This window comes from Heteronotia binoei, chromosome 5, assembly GCF_032191835.1.
Source record: "Heteronotia binoei isolate CCM8104 ecotype False Entrance Well chromosome 5, APGP_CSIRO_Hbin_v1, whole genome shotgun sequence".
NCBI classification, from domain to species: Eukaryota; Metazoa; Chordata; class Lepidosauria; order Squamata; family Gekkonidae; genus Heteronotia; species Heteronotia binoei.
Window position 1 is genome coordinate 115,012,634 of NC_083227.1, and position 24,799 is coordinate 115,037,432.

At 39.6% G+C, this 24,799-nt stretch overlaps 1 protein-coding gene across 6 annotated transcripts in view; it reads left to right on the top strand.

The window, feature by feature from the left end:
• The window catches only part of RNF44 (ring finger protein 44), a 93,232-nt gene that overhangs the window by 66,870 nt on the left and 1,563 nt on the right, over nt 1–24,799 (top strand). For 5 of the 6 annotated variants that reach the window (XM_060240193.1, XM_060240194.1, XM_060240197.1 and 2 more), the window contains 7 exons: nt 8,439–8,606; nt 9,103–9,276; nt 12,780–12,947; nt 13,774–13,892; nt 14,021–14,108; nt 14,476–14,597; nt 16,555–16,654. In XM_060240193.1, coding sequence (XP_060096176.1) covers nt 8,439–8,606; nt 9,103–9,276; nt 12,780–12,947; nt 13,774–13,892; nt 14,021–14,108; nt 14,476–14,597; nt 16,555–16,654 — 939 coding nt within the window. The remainder of the gene's footprint in view (nt 1–8,438; nt 8,607–9,102; nt 9,277–12,779; nt 12,948–13,773; nt 13,893–14,020; nt 14,109–14,475; nt 14,598–16,554; nt 16,655–24,799) is intronic. The other variant, XM_060240195.1, reaches the window with a different exon arrangement.

Here is a 24,799-nt window from a genome sequence, read left to right on the forward strand (position 1 = left end):
GTTAAATGTCTTCTCTCGATCACAGGTTCCATTTTCTGTCTAGGAAAATAACACAAGCTCATGGACTTTAGAATTATATCTGATATTGACTGTTTAATCTTTATACCCTGTGTATCCTCTGGCTGTAAGATTCAACACAAGTAGCTTTTTGTGGTACTCCATTGCAAGTCTGCACAATGAGGCACATATCTGGGCATGTCACTTTTCCCCTCTCCCTCTGCACTTCGCTTCTTCCTAGCAGTATATCTAGGCCAAAAGTCTAATGTCATTTTTGGAAGCCTTTTAAATCAGGGGTGTCGAATTCCTTTGTTATGAGGGCCAGATCTGACATAAATGAGACCTTGGAAGGCCAGGCCATGTTGGGCCAGGCCGAGCTCTGTGTGTTCCCATTTAAGATTAGGCACCAGATTACTGAACTTCCAGTTTCGGCGACGCATCTGTAGGAGCGGCTCGGACCGGTGTGTCCAGAGCCGCTTCTACATCGGACTGTCGATGGGTGACTCGACTCTTAGACCCAGGAAGGGTCCTAGAAGGTAGGGAGCTCGAGCAGTTGAGCGGGAGTGACAGCGGAGGTGGCTGCCCCCCGATCCCAGTTCGCTCCAAGCATCACAGTCCCGATCGCCATTTTTAAATGGCTCGAGGGTCGACTGCTGGACTTTCCCATTCCCTACTTTGATTCAAGCAACTCTGCATTCTAGCTGACAAGCTGCATCTTCACTATTATGACTATGAGTTTACTTTCTTCTTTTTGCTGTTCTTTGAGGCACGATTTCTGATAAGCAGAAAAAACGGAGATCTGGGACTGAAGCAGAATTTAATTAGAGGCAAAGATAGAGAAGGGTGGGGAAACTCTCCTCTTTCAAGGCTTCTAAAAGTTTCTGTCTATCTTGGTGATCCTTAGAATCTCTGCATGAGAAGAATCACACTAATTCTTAAACATAGAAGAGACTTGATGGCTGAACTTGATTGATTTGTCTTAAACTTCCTTCTGAAAAAAGATCTGATTTTGGGAAAGTTGTTTGCAAGCATATATGGATGTGAAGGACAGTTGGCTTAAGATGTAATCTGAAGTTTAGGTCGCAGTGCTCTGAACAAATTTATATGAGCTCCAACCAGATTCTTGAATCCTAGTGGGCATTGTATACTGGATTATAGAACATAACATGACACTTGGTTGAAGAAAGAATACCTGTGCCAATTTCTAAAGTGAATTATAATTTTCTGATGGTGGATGCTATGGATATAACCCTTTAAATTTGCCTTTATTTTTTTCCCCATGGTTTGAATACTTTGGATATGGTTTGAATATTTTTGGTTTTGGAAATATTTTTCTACTTTTCCTCTTTCTATTCATCAAATTTGGAGTCTTTCTTACTTTTGCAATTTTTTTTTTCTTTTGGGGAGTATCTGGTCCAACTTGTGTTTCTTATTTTTTTTCTTGGGTTATTTGTTTAATTTTTAATCTTGGATCTCACCTGTGGATTATAAATAGGGCATTCAGCCCTGGATTACAAATTTATACCTTGAAGCAGTCAGATGATCCTGCAGTAACTTGGATTTCAATTGAATTAACATTGGTAAAAGACTTGCTATAGTGAATTGTTTTTGTTTTAGTGAGTTGAATTGTTTTGGCTATGTGGTACAAAGGGCGTTGTTCTAAAAACCCTCTGTTTTTTACTAGTTTTATTATTGCTTTGGGTAGGGCAAATTGTTGATAGAAACTGGAAGGCTGTTTCCTTTTTAAAATCTTTCCATAATAACAACACTATTATAAACAGGAATACTAAGTTCCAAAACAAACTCTGAAGAGGCAGCATACAAACCTGGTGATTGTGAGTGAATTTACTTTAATAAGAATGAAAAATAAAGCTGCGATTGGTTTTAAAGAAACAGTAAAAAAAAATCGAGAAGGAAAACCACCAATTCTTTCACCCAGTTCCTCCTCTGGCCCAGGGAAGTTTACAACCATGCAGGGAGCTATGAAAGAGATGCAAAATATACTAACTGCTATAGCACAGTTGACTAGTAAAGTAGATAATATTGGAGAACAGATGGCAGAGATCAAACAAGAGCTTTTGGAGAACAGCAAACAGACAGCAGACACCAGTAAAGCCTTAAAAGTATTAGATGGCCAGCGGACAGATAATGCACAAAAGGTGGAACAACTGGGAAAAGAACAGAACATACATGATTCCAGACTCTTGCAGTTGGAAATAGACAGAGCTGCCTATATGCTGAGGTTCCAAAACATACCAGAAGAAAAAACTGAAGATTTGCAGAAAATATTAAGTGAAGCCTTGGCTGAAATTCTACAGGTGACTCCTCAAAGGGTGGAAGAAGAGTTTGATCAAGTTAGACAAGTGCCATCAAGCGTCACAAGACAGAATAAACTACCCAGTGAAGTCCACTTGAAGCTTACAAGAAGAGGACCAGAGATGACATTTTGAAGCAAGCAAGAGACAAACCTATGATGTTAGCTGGAAATATGGTGAAAATTTTAAGAGAGGTACCATGGCTGGTGAGACAAAAGAGGAGAGATACCAAGCTCTAACAGGCTTCCTGAGAGAAAGAGAAATACCCTATAGATGGTTAATGCCTGAAGGCCTTTTCTTTACCTATCAGGAGAATAGGTATAGGATAAACTCCATTTTCAAAGCCCAGAACTTTCTGGACAGAGTGAAGGAAAAAGAGGGGAAGGAAAAGAAGGACAATGAAGAGGAAAAAGAAAGCTCTGGTGAAGAGAATCCAAATGAACCACAGAGATACCCAACAAGACAGTAGACTAAAAAAGATAATAATACGAAAAATCCAAAATTGCTTCAATAATTTTTATTATTGTGAATGGACTCAATTCTCCCGTTAAAAAGAGGAAGACCTTTAGATATTCGACAAAATTGGAAATGGATATAATTTGTTTACAAGAAACTCGTATTTTAACTAAAGACCAACATCTTTTGAAAAATAAGAAACTTGGTAGCTTATTCACAGCAACAGATATGAATAAGAAGAAAAGGGGAGTGGCAATATATATTAAGAATAAATTCAAACCACAGTTGCAGTACGCCTCTGAAGATGGAAGAACCTTATTAGTAGAAATTACAGTGGACAACAAAAAAATCCTATTGGCAAATATTTATGCCCCAAATGATCAACAAGAGAAATTTTTTCAAGATTTACATCTTAAACTATCAAATTTGGAATATGCGGAATACTAATAGGAGATTTTAATGCAGTTTCTGATAGACAACTGGACAAAAAACCACATAAACAGACTAAAAGTAAAAGTCTTCAATTGCCTATTAGTTTTTGGAAGTTAGCAGAAGAATTGGATTTGGTTGATGTATGGAGAACAAGATACCCAAATTCTAAAGACTTTACCTATTACTCTCCTAGTCACCAAATGTGGTCAAGAATTGATATGTGCTGGCTTTCTACAAATCTGGTCAAAGATTTAGTTGAGACAGAAATTCAAACAAGAGTTATCTCAGACCATAGCCCTGTAATGATAAAGTTCAAAGGTACACAAATGAGAAGATCATGGAGGTTAAATACCTCAATTCTGAAAGATAAAGACTTTCTCAAAGAATCTAAGGTTGAATGGAATCCTTTTTCAAACAGAACATAACACAAGATGTAAAGATGCAAGTAGTTTGAGATACCGCTAAAGCATACTTTAGGGGCCTTGCAATTAGATATAGTGTCAAGAAAAAGAAAGAAAGAACTGAAAACGTTCAAAAAATAATGTCACAAGCTGGAGAAACTGAAAAGAATTTAAAAAACAACTGACAAGACTTGAGTTCCAAAATAAGGTGAAAGAAATACAACACCAATTGAACTTGTTACTTATGGAGGAGATGGAGATAAAATTGAGATATGCCAGTCAAAAAATTTTTGAGCATGCCAATAAGCCTGAAAGGTGATTGGCTTATAGGATGAGAAAAGAGAATGCCAAAAGAATAATATCGACCTTGAAAGATGAGAATAATAAAGAGAAAGCTCAAAAACAAGAGATATGTCAAAAATCGTGGAACAATTTTATAAAAAATTACATGAAGATAAACAAGTTCACAAAAGAGATTTAAAAGATTACATTAACCAAAATAATCTTAACAAATTTACAGAGGAGCAGCAAAATTTTTTAAATGAAACCAATAACAATAAGAGAACTTGGAGACGTAATGGCATCTCAAAAGAATGGCAAAACTCCAGGCCCAGATGGACTGCCTGCGGAATTCTACAAAGCCTTTACTGTTACCATTTAAGCGTCTCCTTGAAAAGATTCAAGATATGAAGGCCAAATACCAGCTTCATGGCAAGAAGCTACAATATCCTTAATCCCAAAAGAAGATGTGGATTTGAAAGATATTAAAAATTATTGCCCAATCTCTCTTTTAAAAGTAGATTATAAAATCTTTGCTGCAGTATTGGCAGAACACTTGAAGAAAGTTCTACAGTCTACAATACATCAAGACCAGGCTAGATTCCTTCCTAGAAGACACTTGAAAGATAATGTCAGAACAGTTTGTAATATCTTGGAATATTATGAAACTCATCCAGAGAAACAACTGGCACTAATCTGTTTAGATGCTGAGAAGGCCTTCGATAATGTTCGTTGGCAGTTTATGTTACAGCAACTGAAAGGTGTGGAATGTGGTAAAAAAAATTTGAGAGCAGTAAAAGCAATATACTTTTTTCAAAGAGCAAGGGTGACAATGAATGGTAAATTAACAGAAACAATTAATATTGAAAAGGGTACAATGCAAGGCTGTCCACTGTCACCACTACTTTTTATTCTATCTCTAGAGATATTGAATAATCAGATAAGAGAAGACACAAGTATCAAGGGAGCAGTGATAAAAGGTGAACAATACAAATTGAGAGCTTTTGCAGATGATCTACTTTTTATATTAGAGCAACCAATAGACTCAATAGACTGTCTTATAAACAAGATCACTCATTTTGGTTATTGGGCAGGACTGAAGATCAATTACCACAAAACAAAATTTTTGACAAAGAATATGATGATGGAACAAATTCAGTCTCTTCAACAAAAATCAGGGTTTTTATATGAGAAAAGAATCAAATATCTAGGTGTACTTATCTCAAATAAGTGCAGCAGTTTAAAAATGGACAATTATGATAAACTACTTAAAGAAATTAAAAAATATTTGGAAAAATGGCATGATTTGAACTTATCCTTAATGGGAAGAATAATTTCAATAAAGATGAATAGCCTCAATAGAATAGCCTCAATAAAGATGAATAGCCTCCCAAGGTTATTATTTTTATATCAAACTATCCCAATATTTTTAAATAGTGGTTTTTTTCAAGAATTGAATAAGATGGTCTCCAAGTATGTTTGGCAAGGCAAAAAACCTAGAATCAAACTATAGGCATTGCAAGACTCCAAATTGAGAGCAGGTATGGGCTTCCCAGACTGGCAATTGTATTATAAAGCTTCTGTGCTTTTGTGGGTTAAGAGACTGGATATTATTGAATGACAAGAGACAACTGTTGTTAGAGGGACATGATCTCACTATGGGTTGGCATGCGTATCTATGGTATCAAAGACTTGAAGGACATTCCTATTTTAAGAACCATTGGTGTCGGAAATCTTTGTATCAGACATGGTCATGGTTAAAAACGAGAATTTACCAAAAATTCCAAGAGGAGTTTCTCCAGTGGAAACATTTACTCATCCAAATTTTTTAAAACCTAATCAGAATTATAGATATGATGACCTGTTGGGAAAAGACAATCGGCTGAAAACTAGAGAGGAGTTGGAAAACATGGATATTAAAATGAATTGGTGGTTGAGAATGCGAGTTGAATCTAGGTATGTCAAAGACAAGATGACAGGCTTTAACACAGAACAATACCCATTTGACAAAATTTTCCTAGGCCCCCAAGAAAAGTTAATCTCTAAATTATATGCATATCTATTACAGATGAAGATGCAAGACGAAGTTGTAAAAGATTGTATGATCCAATGGGCGAAAAATTTGTCATAACATTACATTAGAAGAATGGGAGAGATTGTGGAAGTTCAATGTTAAATTAACTAGGTCAGTAACTTTTAAAGAAAACTTGTATAAGATGTTTTATAGATGTTACTTGACTCCACAGAAATTGTGTAAGATCTATACTAATATATCTAACAAATGTTGGAAATGTACTAAACAGGTTGGTTCTTTTTATCATATGTGATGGACATGTGAGATGGTGAAGGACTATTGGAAAATGGCTCATGAATTACTACAGAAGATTATCAAGACACAGATTCAATTCAAACCAGAACTATTTTTATTGAATATATTTCCTGAGGACTTTTCCAAAGAAATGAGACATTTGTTGGCACATTTCAACACAGCAGCCAGGATTCTCTTGGCCCAGAGATGGAAATCTCAGGAAATCCCCATGAGAATGGACTTGGTGGGAAAAATTCTGGAAACAGCAGAGCTGAACTTTTTATCCCAGCTGTTGGCGGGGAAATCTAAGGAAGAAGCAAGAAAATATTGGATGAAATTTTATGCCTGGCTAGACACTCAAGACCCTTAAGATTCTCTGGTGTGAACTTATATCTCCTTTCCTGTATTCTGTATTACAAGATTGCCATTATTGGAATTGTCAATTTCAATAGATATTTTAACAAAAAAAATTATAATATAAAATAGCAAAATGTTGATGCATAGTTTACAGACAATAATATGTGACAATTTATGTATTTTAAGAAAGTATTGCAGATGTAGACTTGTATTTTTGAAAGTATTTTTATGCACGTTAAGACTGATTTGTAATCTTTATTTACTATCCCTTTCTACTCCCTATCCCCAATTCTTTGAAACTAATAAAACTTTTAAAATGGTAAAAAAAAAAATTAGGCAGTAGAGATAGAAACTTTATAAAGGAGGCAGACAATCTTAATTAAAAATTTTTAAAAAAAATTAAAACATGCTTAAAACATTAGCCCTTGTTGGTTTTAAAGGTGTTTTCTTTGTATTTCTCCCATGGGATCCAAGAAACTGGGCAAAGGAAGCTCTGGCTCTTTCTTTCCCCAAGCAACCAGAAATGTGAGGAGCCTCAGCCAATAGAAGGAAGAGAGGCTTGGCTTAGTAGCTCCAATGTGCAATTGAAAGAACCTGGCGAAGCAAGCTCTGCCTCTCCCTCCTTCCTCCCCAAAGGAGGAGCCCCAGCCAATGGAGAAAATAGGGGGTTTGCTGTAGAAGGAAGCAAGAGAGAGGGAGAAGGAAGCAGATGACAGCCAGTTGCTCGGGGGCCTGATGGGAGCCCTCTGAGGGCCTGATTCGGCCCCCAGGCCAGATGTTTGACACCCCTGTTTTAGACCGATGGTATAATGTGCTACTGTGTCATCCATTGCAAGGACTTGCTCCAGTGCACTTGCTCCAGTTATTTGTGAGGTTGACCTTCTTGAGGACAGATGTTCAAAAGATGCTAGACCAGCTTTCCAAGGAAGGCAGCAGAGGACCTAGATAGAAACTTGAAAGTAAGAGACTTCCTAAGGGTGTAACATCAAATTCTATGTGCATGAACAAATTTAAAAAAGGTAAGTGATGAAATACGATTCAGAATGAGTTCAAACAATAAGGACTGTGGAAAGGCAGTCCATGAACTGTAGAGGCTGCATTCCACAAGACGTTTCCTCAAGATCCAATCTGGATGCAAAGATTCAGCAACACATATTCCTTAGTAAACAAAATGTGTTGAAACTTTGCAGTGTTGACTGAGCTGAATACTTTCCCAAAGGTTGGAAGATATCTTTATGTGATTAAAAGCTTTTCATGGCCATAGTAGAACACTTCCTTCAGCCACACATGTCACCAGTGTTGTTGTGTCAGTTTCAGAGATTGAAAAGATTTTCAGAGCCTTGAGAGCTTACTAAGAACCAGCACTGCAGCTGACTGGCACATTTATAGACATGAATCCGGTATGAAAGTTTTTAGAGGAAGTTTTTTCATAGTGGCTCTCGGCTGAAAAACTTTTAATCACAGAATGTGTCTCTGAACCGTTTGGTTTAGCCAGCTCTGGAAAGCTGTGAGGTTGATATTATCCTTGTGTACTGTATAGATTGATGAAGCTTAGCATTTTCTTGCTGCAGGTCTCTTGAAAGAGGCCAAAGGGTCAGACCTCTGAGATTCTTGAACTTTCAGTAGTCTTTATAGAGTTTGAATCCTCATCCAGTTGTTTGCATGCTAGAGGGGGGCATTATAGAATTGCTGTGATCTTTCTTATATCCCTGGTTGATGAAGATCTCTGCAATCCTGAAATTTGATACTTCCTTTTGTAATGCTGCTTGTTTTATGCCCTAGCTGGCACACTTAGCTGTGGACTCAGGCTAGAAGAGGGACTTCAGGTAGCTTGGATGTGCTAATGCAAGGAGATGCAGCTTTGACTCTGCTGTGCATTTCTCTTTCCTCCAGGTGCATCAGGGAGCTGTCCCTCTGTCCTATACGGTGACCACAGTAACAACACAAGGCTTCCCCATTCACACTGGCCAGCACATCCCAGGTTGTAGTGCACAGCAGCTCCCAGCATGCTCGGTGATGTTCAGTGGACAGCACTACCCACTCTGCTGCCTCCCACCCCCCGTGAGTCCACTGACATGGGTACAGTCAAGATTTATGTGGGGAGAGGGGAGCAGAAGTTAAAGTCTCATTCTCTGATTCTCTGATTTGGTATCCTATCACCACACAGCTCTAGCAAAGCCAGTGTGGTGTAGTGGTTAGAGGGTCTTGAGTAGGATCTGGGAGACTCGGGTTCAAATTCCTGCTCATGCCATGGAAGCCTGCTGGGTGACCTTCAGCCAATCACACACTCTTAGCCCAGCCTACCTCACAGGGTTGTTGTGAGGAATGATGTAAACCAATTTGTATCCCCAGTGGAGGGAAGGGTGGGGTATAATGAAGTAAATAAATAAAGCAAGCTACATCCTACATTCTCAGGAATAATTTGCTTCCAGTGGGATTCTTTCTCACTCTGCAGCTAGACTCACATCAGCTGCTCTTGAGGGTTGGATGCCCTGATCCTAAGTGTGCGCCATGCTGTCTTCTTACAACCCCCCCTTTTCCTGTTTCTCTTTTGTAGCTGATCCAGGCCTGTGCCATGCAGCAGCTCCCCGTCTCCTACCAAACGTTCCCACCACTTATCTCCAGCGATCATTACATTTTGCACCCTCCACCGCCTGTGCCACCACACCAGCCTCCTCATATGGCTCCCCTCAGCCAGTTTGTCCCACTCCAGCCCCAGCATCCTCGCATGGTAAGTCTTTGGGGACATCATCAGCTCGATTGAAAGCTTGCTTTTGTGCACCCCACGCAGAACAGAATCACCCAGCTTTTTGGTCTCAATTTTCAAAGAAAAAGGTTTTTTTGCTATTGCAGAGATAAGTTTGAAAGTAGTTCTGTTAAGCTGTCAAATCTTAATGGTGTGTAGGTGAGGGTTCCAGTGGACATGAAGAAGGGCATGTTACAAGGTCCTATTTTTAACATCTCCTAACTTACATAATCTTATCTGTGTGGCCAAGGCGTGAGACCTAAACCCAGCCATGGGCTGGGTGCATCACCAGACAGATGTAGTATGATTTTGCTGTACAGCTGTTCTGTACAAGTTGGTTGGTGTAGAAGTAATCTTCTCTGGCAGAAATCCTATCCATTGGCTTGAATACTATAAATGACTTCCATGCACCCTGGAGAGTCTCTGCCACAGAGTGCTTCCTCTTCCTTTAAAACTTCTGTTTGCTCAAGGGCCCACTGAAAACCATTGAGTTTATACAAACAGAAATAGTTTCAGTGGATGAGGAAAGCACACTCTGCAGCAGCAGAAACCATCTAGTGTGCGTGGAACTCATTAATAGGATCCAAGCCATTATCCTCAACTAGTGTGACAAGGTAAAGGTCAACATGACATCAGTAATCTACTATAGTAGTACATGGGGGGGTGTAGTTCATTGCCACTGAGTAGTTATCTCCATTGTGGACCTTGGCAGTAAATATGTTGCATTTATTTATAGTATTTATGAATCGCATTTTCTCTTGAGGCCATGTACAATTAATACATTAAAAAGTGCAGTAATCCATTTTTCTAGAACTTGCAGGATACAAAGTGCCATACATCATTAATTCCTGCTCACATACACAATATTCCATGAGTTTTGCCATTAATGTACCCATTTTATGGGTACGTAGCTGAAGCCAAGGTGCCTGAGAACAACTAGGGAGTCTGTGACTGAACTGCAAGACCTTAGGACAATGAGAGCTTGAGGCCAATCTGTTGATAGTCCAGGTCAGAATAAAACCCACCAGGCTTAATTCCCCCCCCCCCCAATTTAGGAGCAGGGGTTTCACCACCACCCTCCCTGCAGCATGAAGGACTTCCTGCAAAACACCAAAAAATGAGTGGTGGTCAAAAAAAGAGAGTGGTTAGCATTATGAAAGAACCTCCACAGCAGCATAGATGGGCTGGGTGGCTTCAGATGGTGTACAGTGCAAAATGTGGAATTCAGTTTTCTTCAAAAACGTTTTTTGGTTTTGTTTTTTTACAAACAGGACTGAATTATTCATTGTGCACCGCACATCACAAATCCAGCAGCTACCTAGCCCAACTTTTATTGAGAGCAATCTTGTCAAAATCAAAAAATACGCTGTATACCATAGTAGATTTAACTTTGAAAACCAATTCCCATTAGAATATCTGGCAGCCCTTTGGGAGTGTTTGCTGATTTTAGTAACTTTTCAATAGGAAGTGGTTTGGTAATAAAAGAAAAGTGGGCAGTAATATCTCAGTGAAGCATAATGCAGAGGAAGCTTTTTGTTAGTCTTAAAAACCAGAAAGGAAACTAGCAGAAGACTCAGGAGGAGGAGTGTGCAGGTGGGAATGTCTGATAAAGCAGCTGGCTTTGTTTGCCCCATACTTAATCCAGTGGAACCTCTCTTTGTGAGGCTTGTCTTTTGAGATTTGAGAATCATGTTCTTGCAGGTGCTTCTGCCTGGTTTTGTCTATCCTTCATAGATGCACACTTTCCCCGAGTGCTGATATCTTTGGATGCCCCACTTCTTCTCAGTACCTGTCTCCATGGAGTGGTTACACACTTTTGCAGGTCACTGTGGGAAAGTCTCTTGCATCTCACTTCATAGCATTGGATGGCATTTCTGTCAGAGAATGGCTAAGTTGGCTGATGTATAACAGGAGAAGCCATGGTAGAGGATCCGATTTTCATGCTGTAGGTCCCAGGTTCAACCCCCAGCATCTCCAGTGAAAAGGGTCAGGCAGGAGGTGATTTTAAAGACCTCAGCCTCAGAGAGCCACTTCTGATTGGAGTAGACAAGACTGAATTTGGTAGATGGATGACCTGGAATAAGGCAGCCATCCTTAAAGAGTAATGAGATGCCATACAATTGCATGGAATGGCATAGAATGTGGTGGAACAGTCAAAGGGAGGTGGTGAGCCATGTGGACTCACCATAGCAGACATTGAGCACCTTCCATCCTTCAACCCAGAGAACCATCAGTCACAGCAGACTTTGTGAGTATGTTGTGTGAGCATGGCAGTATGTTGGGGAAACAGTCAATTGGGAAAGTGTGGGAGAAGTGAAGTGAGCAAAGGCAGAGGCTGAAGAAGAGAAAAGCAGGAGCTGAGAGACGAAAGAGCTTTTCTTCAGAGAGACTGCTCAGCTACTGAAAGGCATTTGGTGCAGTTATTTAGTATTTAGAAGTTGCTTGGTGTCAGTTTTATCTGTGTTTCATTTTCTTATTAATGTAGTTCCTTGTATCACGTATATAATAAAGACAAAATATTTAAGCATTGAAAATGGCAAAAATTGAATGCCACTCTTCTATCTAGAATTGAGCCAGAATGTTTTGTGCTACTTTTCTCTTTCTCCCCAGTCCTCAGGTGTAGGTGATAAAACATAGTTAGGCAGCAACATTTATCACAAGATCTCTGTTGCATGTGCAGACATATCACACTGAGTGAGTGCAAAGTGCTGTCAAGTCACTGCAGTCTTATGACAACCATGTAGGGCTTTCAAGGGAAGGGCTGTTCAGAGGTAGTTTGCCATTGATTTCCTTAGTGGTTTCCATCAAGTACTAACCAGGACTGTCCTTGCTTGGTTTCTGAGACCTTACAAGAATGGACTGTTCTGGGCCATCTAGGCCTGGGCATTGAGCCCCTTTCTAAAAAGGGGACAGAATGAGCAAATCCAGAACCTTGTGCCCCCCCCCATTCCAGTCAAGAGCTCGGGTACATACAGAACTATCTGCGATGGCAGAGGACCTACCCAAATAGCAATCATGCAGCAGTAAAGCTGGGTGGGGGGGAGGTAAGGAAACTCATCATTTATTTTCCCCAGAACTCCCCCCCAGTCTCAGAGCCTTGTGTAATGGAAAAGTGACAGCATAAGTGTGCAGCAACCCCCTGCTTTACTGGAAATCACCCTCTACCCTGCCACATGATTGCTCTTTAGGCCTAACCTGATTTTTAAAAAGATGTGGATATACCTGTGTTGACTGCAAGTCTGCTCACAGAAAGAATGCCAGGAGAAGCAGCAGAGACAGCTGTTTTCCAGCAAGCTAACTTTGCAGGGGACTTCTCTGACTCTCCAGCAGTGTTATCTTCTGGCCCTCATTATGCTTTCTGTCCCAGTGGCGGTATGGTGCTGTTCCATGCAGCATTTCTGAGCTGTTGAAACTGTCTAACCCTATGGATATTTGTGGAAGCTATTGCCAACTGGTGTGTACTGTATTGTTGCCTGCTTTTTCTACAGCCTCTGCAAAGGATAGAAAATGAGGTGGAGCTTCGGGGTGAACAGCACTCCATTGGAGGCTTCTCATATTCTCCTTCCCACCATACTCCTGCACTGTCCCCCTCTGTGCCGCTGCATTACCTTCCACACACCCATGACCCTCTGCATCAGGAACTGCCCTTTGGCATGGTGAGTGTCCAGCAAGGACCTCAAGAGCTGTCTGGAGCCATGAACTCAGATGGAAGGGGAAGGGGGTTAGGCTCTCCACTTGTATGCAGCGTGTGACAAAATGAATGAATAGGGTGTGGGGCCTGGTTCCAGGATCTATTGGTTCTCCTCCAGGAACCTCTGGAGATGGACAGATACCCTCTCATGAAACCATGACCCAGCATTCTAGGCCCGTTTTGAGTTTGTCCTTTGCCCATGAAGCTCTAACCTCTGCCAATTAGATGATCATTCGAAGAAATCTTATGAAATTCTCATGTATGGAGCTATCCTTGTGAAAGTGGGCATTCCATTCTTTGTTGGGAATGCAGACAATGTATTGGGCATTGTCTGCTTCCTGAAAATTATAACGTTTTCCATTTTTAAAGCTTCTAGTCCTTTTGGCTGTGAAGTTATATTAGGCAATGCCTATTGAAATATGGGAGGACTGAATAACATTTCCAGTGGCTGTGGATGATGCTTTGATGCCCTGCTTAGGTCATGACTAGCAAGATCAAATAAATTATACAGGACAGTGACAATTGCACGCTGAATAAAAACTTTGTTGGTCTTAAAGGTGCCACTGGACTCTAACTAATTCTGTTGCTTCAGACCAACACAGCTGCCCACCTGGATCAAATTGCCCACTAAATTACGTACAGGTAGAAAAATGTGTGTAAATGTGCTCAAGTTGCATAAGTGCTATGTTTCAGCTTTTAATGTAATTTAAGGGTAGAATATCCATAGGCTGTAGGTTAGGGACCAACCCCATCTCTGTGGCAACATTGACTTTTCTTGGTGTCCTCAACAGCCATATCCGCACATGATGCCCAGGCGACTGAACACCCAGCGATACAGATTGCAGCAGCCACTGCCACCCCCGCCGCCACCCCCGCCCCCATACTATCCGAGCTTCCTGCCATATTTCCTGTGAGTATCCCTTGATTGAGCATTAGCAAAAAGGATGGAATTGCTCCACAGGGCACTTCCAGTGGTTTGGTTTTGCCTTTTGTATGTGATTCTGCAAACCACCGCTATTCTTTGATTTTGTTATGCAGTTCAATGCTTCCTGTGTCACCAACAGCCGTGGGACCTACAATAAGCCTGGACTTGGATGTGGATGATGTGGAGATGGAAAATTATGAGGTGGGTTGACCTCTCTGCTCTTCTCAGGGGGTATCTCAGTGTGGAAAGCATCCAGAGCTGTAGATTGTATCTTAAGTTACAGCCAGAACTGTGTGATAAAGAACTTAGTACCTCTGTGTTAAAGAAGTGGGTAGTGGCAGAGAAAAGGGCATGGACACAATGGGAAATATCACTGCATGAGAGGCAGTGAAGGCTTCAAGGTGCAGAGCTATGACAGCTGGAGCCCTGGCAGAAGATGGAATGAGTTTCCTCATAGCATGTGGGTGGCTGGAGTCACATAGAGCAAAGAAGATTTGGGAGGGGTGGGGGGGGAGAGGACAGAATTCCCAGAGGAGGTCTGATTTTACCTTATATCTCTTATCACCAGGCATTACTGAACCTAGCTGAAAGACTAGGGGAGGCCAAGCCACGGGGACTCACCAAAGCAGACATTGAGCACCTTCCGTCCTACCGCTTCAACCCAGAGAGCCATCAGTCAGAGCAAACGTTGTGAGTACTGTTAGTATGTTGGGGAAATCTTTTCTTTCATGCAGTTGATCGCCAAGCGAGAGGGGCAGCTTTGCAGCTGTTTTTGGAAGGAAGTGCTTTGGCTGGCATGGCTCAATATGGGCGAGAAGCCTGACTGGGAGGAATGTGCATGTGCAGCAAATGCTGTAGTTAATGTTGGATGCATCTAGATGATGTCCATTTTCTGGCATCAGTTATTTCAGTCTTGTTGCAGTCAGCCAGATTTATGCACAAGTTGAGTAAAACTAAATAAAACTAAGAGCCCCGTGGCACAGAGTGTTAAAGCTGCAGTACTGCAATCCTAAGCTCTGCTTATGACCTGAGTTCAATCCCAGCTGGAAGCTGGGTTTTCAGGTAGCTGGCTCGAGGTTGACTCAGCCTTCCATCCTTCCAAGGTCGGTAAAATGAGTACCCAACTTGCTGGGGGGAAAGTGTAGATGACTGGGGAAGGCAATGGCAAACCACCCTGTAAAAAAGTCTGCCGTGAAAATGTTGTGAAAGTAATGTCACTCAGAGTTGGAAATGACTTGTGCTTGCACAGAGGCCCTTTCCTTTCCTGAGTAAAACTACAGATTAGAGATGCTGCAAGTTTTACAGTGAACATATTTGGCAATTGAGCTTATCCTGTTTGACACTCATGATCAGACCATGAGCTAAACAGACATGCTCAGCTTGCATGGAACATCTGCCAAACACGTTTGCAACTGGCTGTCAGTCAGAAGTAAACTCACAGCTGACTCAGCTGGGAAAAGTTTTTATCTTTCAGCATTTCCCTGCATCCTAGGCTTTTTGTGCTGGGATACAGGAAGGCTTCAGGTGGAATCAGAAACTGACTCCCAGCAGATGGGGGATCAAGTGGGAGTGGGCTTCTGATCCAGCAGCCACAACCCCCCTTAGAAAAATAGCTACACAGAGAAGCGGCAGAAGTGATCAGCCAGTTTGGTGTAGTGGTTAAGTGTGCAGACTCTTATCTGGGAGAACTGGGTTTGATTCCCCACTCCTCCACTTGCACCTGCTGGCATGGCCTTGGGTTAGCCATAGCTCTGGCAGAGGTGAGAGCCCTCTCAGCCCCACCAACCTCACAGGGTGTCTGTTGTGGGGGAGGGAGATAAAGGAGATTGTGAGCCGCTCTGAGACTCTGAGTGGAGGGCAGAATATAAATCCAATGTCATCTTCATCTTCTGATCTCATTTCAAAAAGGGAGAGGGAAAAGAGAGGGCTTCTCTCTACAGCCCAGACTGACCGTTTGGGGTAGGGAATAGAGAAGCGAATCAGCTGAGCGCCTGACATCCACATTGCCAGATTTGCTGCACTTCAGCCAGTTTGCAATTCTGCAAAGTTTCCCAGATGGGAGATCAGAACTAAACTTCTCATTGATCCCTTGCTAGCTGGGAGTTGGCTTCTAATATCTACAAGTAGTTTGCTTGAGCAAACAGATGCAAACTGGTTGCAAAAAGGTGAACCACCTGCTGATTAGCTGGCTGTAATGTAAGCAAAGCTGGCAGATGTTTGAGCATCTCTGCTACAGACTGAGGCCTCAGATTGTGGGTGGCCTCTTAAACTTGACATATTTGGGGGCCTCAGCATGTCTTAATTTGATCCTGCTTGCAGCTGCAGACAGATACAGGTAAACAGCTTAGACAGCTGTTCTTTCTTAGAAAGCACTCCCACGAGTGTAGGTTTATATTTCAGCAGAGCACATTTGTATTGGATGCTGGGGGTAAAACTGTTACCAGTTGGGCAGTGAAGGATTTTCTTAGGGAAGTTGTACAATCTCATTGAGAGGTAAATATTTATTAGGATGCTGGATGAGCATCTGTTGGAAACAGACCATTAAACTATATAATACTTAGGGTCACTTCCTGTGGGCTCCATGTCGTCTTCTCCCCAACCCTTTGTTCCTGCATTGATGCTGACTGGATTCTTTCCTCAACCCCAGGTGTGTTGTGTGCTTCAGTGACTTTGAAGTAAGGCAGCTTCTGCGAGTTCTGCCCTGCAACCATGAGTTCCATGCTAAGTGCATTGACAAATGGTTAAAGGTAAGGCCTGCTGCTTTGACCAAGGGCTCTTCAGGCTGAGAAACTCTCTTTTGTGCTGGTCGTTAACAAATTAATCAGCAAGGAGCATCTTAAAAAATGCATAATGCATGGGCACTGTCACTTCCTGTCCTTGGAAGCGGCTGTAGGCATCATATCATGCTATCCATTTGATTTCAGCCACAAGTGTAGATTGGAGCCTTGATAGCTCCCTTGGTTTGTGGTTGCAACCAAAACAGGGTGAGGCACTTGAGTGTGTTGCTGCCAAAATTGTAATGGATTTCCCTTAAATGTTGTGAGTGAATTATTTTCATGTCTGTTAAGGGGGCTGCCTACATTGTTAGATACAAACAGAATTTCATGGTGAATCATGACAAACTCCTTGGAATCCTACTTTTAATCCAAGCATATAGGCAGGCTCCTTTTTATAAGAACCACCACCTCAGTCAGACAAAAGGTCTCTCTATTTAAGTATCATGTTTTGGACAATGGCTGACAAGATGCCTTCAAGTAGCCAACAAACAGGTTGTGACAGCAACTGTCCCCCGTATTGTTATTTTGTCCCCAACAACAAGAGGGGTACTGGGATTCCATTCAGCTCTTGTGACTAACAGCCATTGACTGATTGTGCCTCTATGGATTTGCCAATGTTTGAAAGACATCTAAGTGAGTAGCCATTGCTACACTCAGTGGTTGTGAGTTCTGCAAGTTGTTGGGTTGGTTTATTAATCTATTATTAGATCTGTGTCCCATTTTTTCATCATAAAATCCTCCAAGCTATTCCTTGGGGTGGCGGGGGAGAGAGTACAAGTCTCCCTCTGTCAAACCCTTGTAAGTTTATTTATGGGATGCATGTGTATACCACCTTTCTGCCATTTGGTTGGATCCAGTGATCAGTTACTGCACAGATCTTTGTCTTATTCCCTGTAGACCATGGAATGTTGATTCTTGGTGTCATGGGACCCGTGTGGATTAATAGCCATGCAGGTCAGGGGCCTGCATTCAGGAAGAGGAGCTATGGTCATTGAAGGAAGAGTGGGTGATTTTTCCTGCTCCTCAGTGCACTGCCCTCCCCTACAGCTGTCAATCTATCCACATCCTGCAACTGTAGGAAGCAACTTTCCTAGGATTGCAAGAGGGAATACAGCAATGATCCACAGTTGTTGTGCCAGCTGCTCTCTGAATCCAACCAGATAATAGAAAGGTGGTATATAAACACAGGGATCATTTTGTAGAAAAATAGGTGGTGGAGCTCATCCAGGGATTGTTATGCAGCTGCACATACTATTCAATGGACAAGGAGGTGGAACTCTCAGAAGGAGGAGGTGGAGCTCTCAGAAAGGTTCTGGAGCTGTGCTCCTGTGAGCTCTCACTGAATCTGAGGCCTGTATAAATGTATCCAATCGAGATGGGTAGCCATGTGAGTCTGCCTGTAGCAGTAGAAAAGAGCAAGAGTTCAGTAGCACCTTAAAAGACAAACAAAATTTGGACTTCCGGGGTTGGAAAATGCCGAGCTGAATTGCTTCTCAGAAGGGGAGCAGGCTGGGGCTTCTGTTCGGGGTAGTGGAGGGCAATTTAATGCCTACTGCCTACTTTTCTCAGTCAGAGATCAGTCCAAGATATGCACAGGAAACTCTGAGGAGATTTACCTTGGCTAAAAGGGAGTCCCGGGTGGGGGCTCCTTTGAGGCTTTGAGGGGTCTCCGGAGACGAGTTGCATATTCATCATCTGCAGAAGTTTCCAGAGTCATTTATTTGACATAAGCTCGACAGGATCCTAACCTTCTTTGAGACTGCTAAACATCTAAAGCTATACAAGACCGGTGTTGGATCTGGATAACTGCAGAAAAAGGTACTGATGACTATCTTCATTCCGGGACTATTTAAAGTTAAACAAAATAAAATCAGAAGGTGGGAAATAGAGATTCAGAAAGCTTGGAAGAAGAAGGGGAGAAGGGGAGAAATTTGAACTTTGTAAATTTAAAGGACGGTGCTAAAAAGTGGAAAGGAATTTATTGTTTTGTCTACTTGCGGTTTTGGTGGAAAAGCCCCATCGTCACAGATTTGCAGCTCTCACAGTCAACACAAGAAATACGTCAAACATCGCGAGATCTTTTTATCAGTGAAAATGGGATTTGGTGGCAAGAAAAGCAGGAAGTGTCAGATGGAAGAGGGAAATCATTGAAGCAGCATACTCTAGGACTATAATTAGAAAAACATCGGTGGCCATTGCTAGGAGGTCAAAATTTAAACAAAGTTTTTAAAGTGTTCGGGACATTAAAAATTGGTGAAGCTGACAGAGGTGACAATTATAAGGTAAATACTATTGGACATTATCGCTGATAATTATTTTAGAAGCGACCGCCATTTTGGAAGAAATAAAAGCTTTAAAAATTAATATCTGAGCCCAGGAGGCTCTGAGGACAGCGAAATTAGGCTTATTGAAAAGAGCAAGCCTTACTCTATCAAACCTGATAGTTTAAATTAAATTTGGAGAGGTCAAAATTTTGATGTTTTTTAAAATGTCAGAGCATAAGTTAACTGTGCAAGGACTGCCTCAGTGGAGAAAATGCAAGAGCAATTAGAAGCAATGGAAGCCAGGATGATGAAAGGGGTGAGAGACATGATAACTGCTTCTAAAAAAGAAATTAGAAAAGACATTGAAGAGCTAAGGAAAGATATAGAAGATCTCAGAAATGAGACTGTGGTAACATCAAAGAAAGTGGAAGAGAGAGTGAAAGTACATGATTCCACCTTGCTAAAAATACAAGAAAAGGTGGCAATTCATGACTGCAAATTGATGGAAACCCAGATATGTCTGAAAGGAGTACCTGAGGATGAAGAGACTGATTTGAAAGGATATATAATAAGAATAATTGCAGAATTTTTGGAGGGAGATCCTGAAGGAACTTGAAGCATGTATGACTATATGTATAGAGTGAACTCACTATATGCCAAGAAAAATAATCTACCAAGAGATGTGGTTATAAGATATATGACAAAAGAAATGGTGGGAAAAATCTTGAACAAAAATTTTGAAAAGATGTTAGTGGGAGGCAGCAGAGTAAGAATCGTGAAAGAATTGCCAAGACAAATGATAAATGACAGAAAAGCATACAAAAAATTGACAAAAACTACGTGACAATGAAATGAGGTATAGATGGATAATACCTGAAGGTCTGAGCTTTGAGCTGCAAGGAAAAAGGATTACAATTACAAACAAACAGGAACTGCGTAGGTTTTATGAAGAACAGAAAGAATTTGCACCATGATGTATTACAAATTATTATCCTGGAATGTAAATGGACTAAATTCACCACAAAAAAGAAAGGCAACGTTTCATTGGATTAAAAAGCAAAATTGTAATATAGTTTGTTTACAAGAAGTGTATATCAAACAAAAGGATTACAGATTTTTATGGAATAAACAACTGGGACTAGAATTTTATTCATTGGCTGAACAGAAGAAAAGGGGAGTGATTTTCTATATTAAACAAGAATTGGAGCCGAAATTAGTGTTTAAAGATAAAGATGGAAGATTTGTAGCGGTAGAAATAATATTAAATGCAAAAAAAAAGCTGTTATTGGGACTGTATGCACCAAATGGTGCAAAGGATGCTTTTTTAAAAGACATTATACAACAATTTGATGAACTGACTTATGACCAAGTTTTGATAATGGGGGACTTTAATGGAACAATTAAGAATACATTGGATATGTCTGGGGGGGGGGAAATAATAAGGAAGGAAAATTGCCAACGTCTTTTTTTTAATTGGTCAAACAAGAAAATTTGGAGGAAATTTAATCCTGAAGTGCGGGACTATACCGTTTTTTCAGCAAGACATAAAACTTTTTCCAGAATTGACATGTTGTGGGGCACTAAAGACTTAGGCCTTATAACAAAAAAAATAGAGATTTTACCTAAAATTGGAGCTGACCATAACCCAATAATGTGGATTACAAAATTGTCTTAAGAAGTTGAGAAGATGGAGATTGAATGAAGATTTACTACAGAAAAAAGAAATAGTGACATCTCTAGAAAATGAAACTAAAGCTTTCTTCCAAATAAACGATAAAGAGGATATAGAATTTCAGACGGTCTAGGATGCTTATAAAGCAGTAATGAGAGGAATATTGATTACATTGAATAACAAAGATAAGAGGACAAAAGAAAAACAGATGTTGGACATTCAAATTGAAATAAAGAAAAAAAGAAGGGGAACTGAGAAAAAGACCAGGGAAAAAGAAAATTATAAGGGAGATTACAGTATTACAAACGCAAATGAGATATTTGTTAAATAAGGAACTGGAATGGAATCTGGAAAGATTGCAGCAGAAATCTTTCAAGGGAGCAAACAAACCTGGAAAATATTTGGCCTGGCAACTGAAGAAAAAGAGAGAAAGTAAAATTACTAATAAAATTGTGGTGGATGGAAGAGAGGTGGTAGATGAAGAAGGAATAAAAAGAAAATTCTGTAAGTATTATGCCAAGTTATTTAAAGGTGTTAAAATAAGGAAAGAAAAGATGGGTGAGTACTTACAAAAGATAAAAATAGCACCCTTAGCAGAAAATATGCGAAAAGTTTTGAACAATCCAATTGAAAAAATAGAAATTGAAGCAGCAATTAATGCAATGAAAAATGGAAAAGCACCTGGGCCAGATGGATATACAGCTAAATTTTTTAAAACCCTAAAGAGGAGTTAATCCCGAAACTTCAGAAATTGATGAGTATGATAAGAACAAAAGGGAAAATACCGAATACGTGGAAGGAAGCTGTTATTTTGTTGATTTCAAAGGAAGATAGAGATGTTACGAACGTAAAAAATTACAGACCAATTTCATTATTAAATAATGACTATAAAATATATACAAGAATCTTGGCAGAACAGTTTAAACAATATTTGATAAACTTTATAAAGGAAGATCAAGCGGGGTTTCTTCCCAAAAGAGACAATATCAGAATTGTTGTAAATATTGTAGAATATTATGAAAGACATCCAGAAAAGGAAGTAGCATTATTCTTTGCGGACGCAGAGAAAGCATTTGACAATTTAAATTGGGATTTTATATTTGCAGTAATGGAGAAAATGGAGCTGGGAGAAAGTTTTATAAGAATGATAAAAGCAATATATACTGAACAACGTGCAAGGCTATGTATAAATGCTGATCTTACAGAAGACATGATAATTAGTAAAGGTACAAGACAAGGTTGTCCACTTTCCCCACTGTTGTTTATAATGACTCTTGAAATATTACTGATGCAAGTTCAAGAAGATAAAGAAATAGAAGGATTAAAAGTAAAAGGATTTACTTACAAATACAGAGCATTTGCAGATGATATAATGTTTATAAATGAAAACCCCATACAAGTCACACCTTTGTTGTTAGCCAAAATACAAGAATATGGGGAGTTGGCGGGACTTTGTATTAATAAAGAAAAATCAAAACTTCTATGTAAAAATATGCAAATAAATAAGCAACAAGAATTGCAGAGACTAACGGGCTGTGAAGTTACCTCCAAGGTAAAATATTTGGGTGTGGAGATAACAATGAAGAATATTGATTTGTTCAAAAATAATGAGAAGCTATGGCGTAAAATGGATGAAGATATGTTAAAGTGGAATAAACTTAATTTGTCATTGTTGGGTAGAATAGCCGCAATTAAAATGAATATTCTACCAAGAATAATGTATTTGTTTCAAACTATTCTGATTGTGAAAGACAGTAAACAGTTTAATAGATGGCAAAGAAAAATTTCAGAGTTTGTGTGGGCGGAGAAGAAACCAAGAATTAAAATGAAAATTTTAATGGATGCAAAAGAGAGAGGCGGATTTCAATTACCAGACTTAAAATTATATCATGAAGCAGTTTGCTTAGTATGGATAAAAGAATGGATAATGTTGTTAAACAAAAAACTCTTAGCGTTGGAAGGTCATGGAAATAAATTTGGCTGGCACGCTTATATGTATTATGGGGGGAAAAAGATAGACGACTTTTTCTCTCACCATTATATAAGAAACAGCTTGCTAAATACATGGATTAAATATAAGAAATACGGAGATGAGAGAAAACTGTTATGGATAGTGCCAGCAGAAGTGATAAAAATAACAGCTGAGACGAGTGAAGAAAAGTGGTTGTCATATTAAAAATTAACTCTTAAAAATACAAAGAGGCAAAATAGAACTGAAAACTGCTGAAGAGCTGAATAATAAATATGATTGGTTTCAAATGCAACAAATAAAGAGCTTGGTGGAGAATGACATTGAAACTGAAGGAGTAAGAAAAGAGCAAACAGAAATGGGAAAAGTTCTGCTTGGAGACAACGAAAAATTAATTTCAAAATTATATAAACTACTTTTAAAATGGTCTGCGGAAGATGAAGTAGTAAAATCTCAAATGATTAAGTGGGCAATTAATGTAAATAAAAATACAGATGGAAACTTGGGAATATTTGTGGAAGAACTCTATGAAGCTTTCAACGTGTCATAGTATTAAAGAGAACTGTTTTAAAATGATGTATAGATGGTATATGACTCCTAAGAAATTGGCAAAGATGAATAATAAGATGCCAGACAGATGTTGGAAATGTAAAAAAATGAAGGTTCTTTCTACCATATGTGGTGGACTTGTGAAAGAGCAAAAAAGTATTGGCAGATGATTCAACAAGAAATTTCTAGGATCTTGGGATATGAATTTAAGAAAGTTGCAGAGACTTTTCTGTTGGGATTATAAATGGAAAAATTTCCAAAAGAAGATAGAACTATAATTTGGAACTTGCTTTCAGCTGCTAGGACATTATATGCACAGTTGTGGAATCAAGAAAAAATACCAGAGAAATGGGATTGGATTGTAAAAGTTATGACATGGAGTGAAATGGACAAATTAACAAGAATTTTAAGAGAGTATGATTTAGAAGTTTTTAAGATGGAGTGGAAAAAGTTCAGAAGATATGTAGAAGAGTGGAAAATGACATTGGACAATTTTTGATAATGATTAAGTCTTAGAAAAAAAATATTAATTTTTGTTTTTATTGGTTAAGGGCACCTTTAAACATTACTACTTTAAGTAAATAACACCGGCGGGGGTCAAGTAACGGGGGGAGGGGTGGGTAGAAAGTAATATATGGGATAAATAAAAAAAGTTATTAATGATGCAAGAAATATAATTTGTTACCATATGTTACCAAATAAAAGTGTTTTAACACAAAAAAAAGAGAAACAAAATTTGTGGCAGGATATGAGCTATCTTGAGTCACTGCTCACTGCTCACTTCTTAAGATACAGCTAGAATTTTGTTAGCCTTAAGGTGCTAGTGGACTCTTTCTCTTTTCTACTGCATCAAATCAGTTTACAGCATTTTAAAAACAAGAGTATTAATTTCTTCTGTTCCCATGTTGTTCCACTGGTAATTTTGGAAGGTTAATTATGCGTTGTGTGAAGAAGTTTGGACTTGCTTCTTCTGAGTTTCCTTTTCCTTATCTATTCACCCAGGAGAAATCCCTCTGGAGCATCAGGTTCTATGTGTGTTTTTAGAGGATGCAGTGTTTGCCTTTTCCTCACTGAAAACTGGTCCTTTGATTCCTACTCTGCACCTTCTGTGCCTTAAGAAATGTTTTCATGAGAAAGATTTTGAAGCTTTCTGGATGTGTCGCTTGACTCCTTTGTGTGTTTGCATAGGACTTTGGTACTCGTCCTTACTGTCAGTTAATAATATAATAATAATTTTTTATTTATACCCCGCCAAGGCAGGCTCAGGGCGGCTTACAAAGCATGATATAGTATCATGGTATAACAATAACAGATAAAATCAATCGACAGTATAATAATAATAATAATAATTTTTTATTTCTATCCCGCCCTCCCCGCCGGAGCAGGCTCAGGGCGGCTCACAACATAAATACTGTATATTGTATAAATATTGTATAAATACAATATATAAATTAATATTAAAAATAAGCTAAAACAATACAATGGTGCTACAATCTCTGCTTATCCAAGACAGCGTAATATTAGTTCTGGTTCCATCTTAAAAGGCTACTTGGAAGAGGGCAGTTTTGCAGGCCCTACGGAACTGATTAAGATCAGTTGATAGCTTGGGTGATCATTCCTTATTAGTTCTCTGCCTTGTAACTAGGAGAGATGCCAAACCT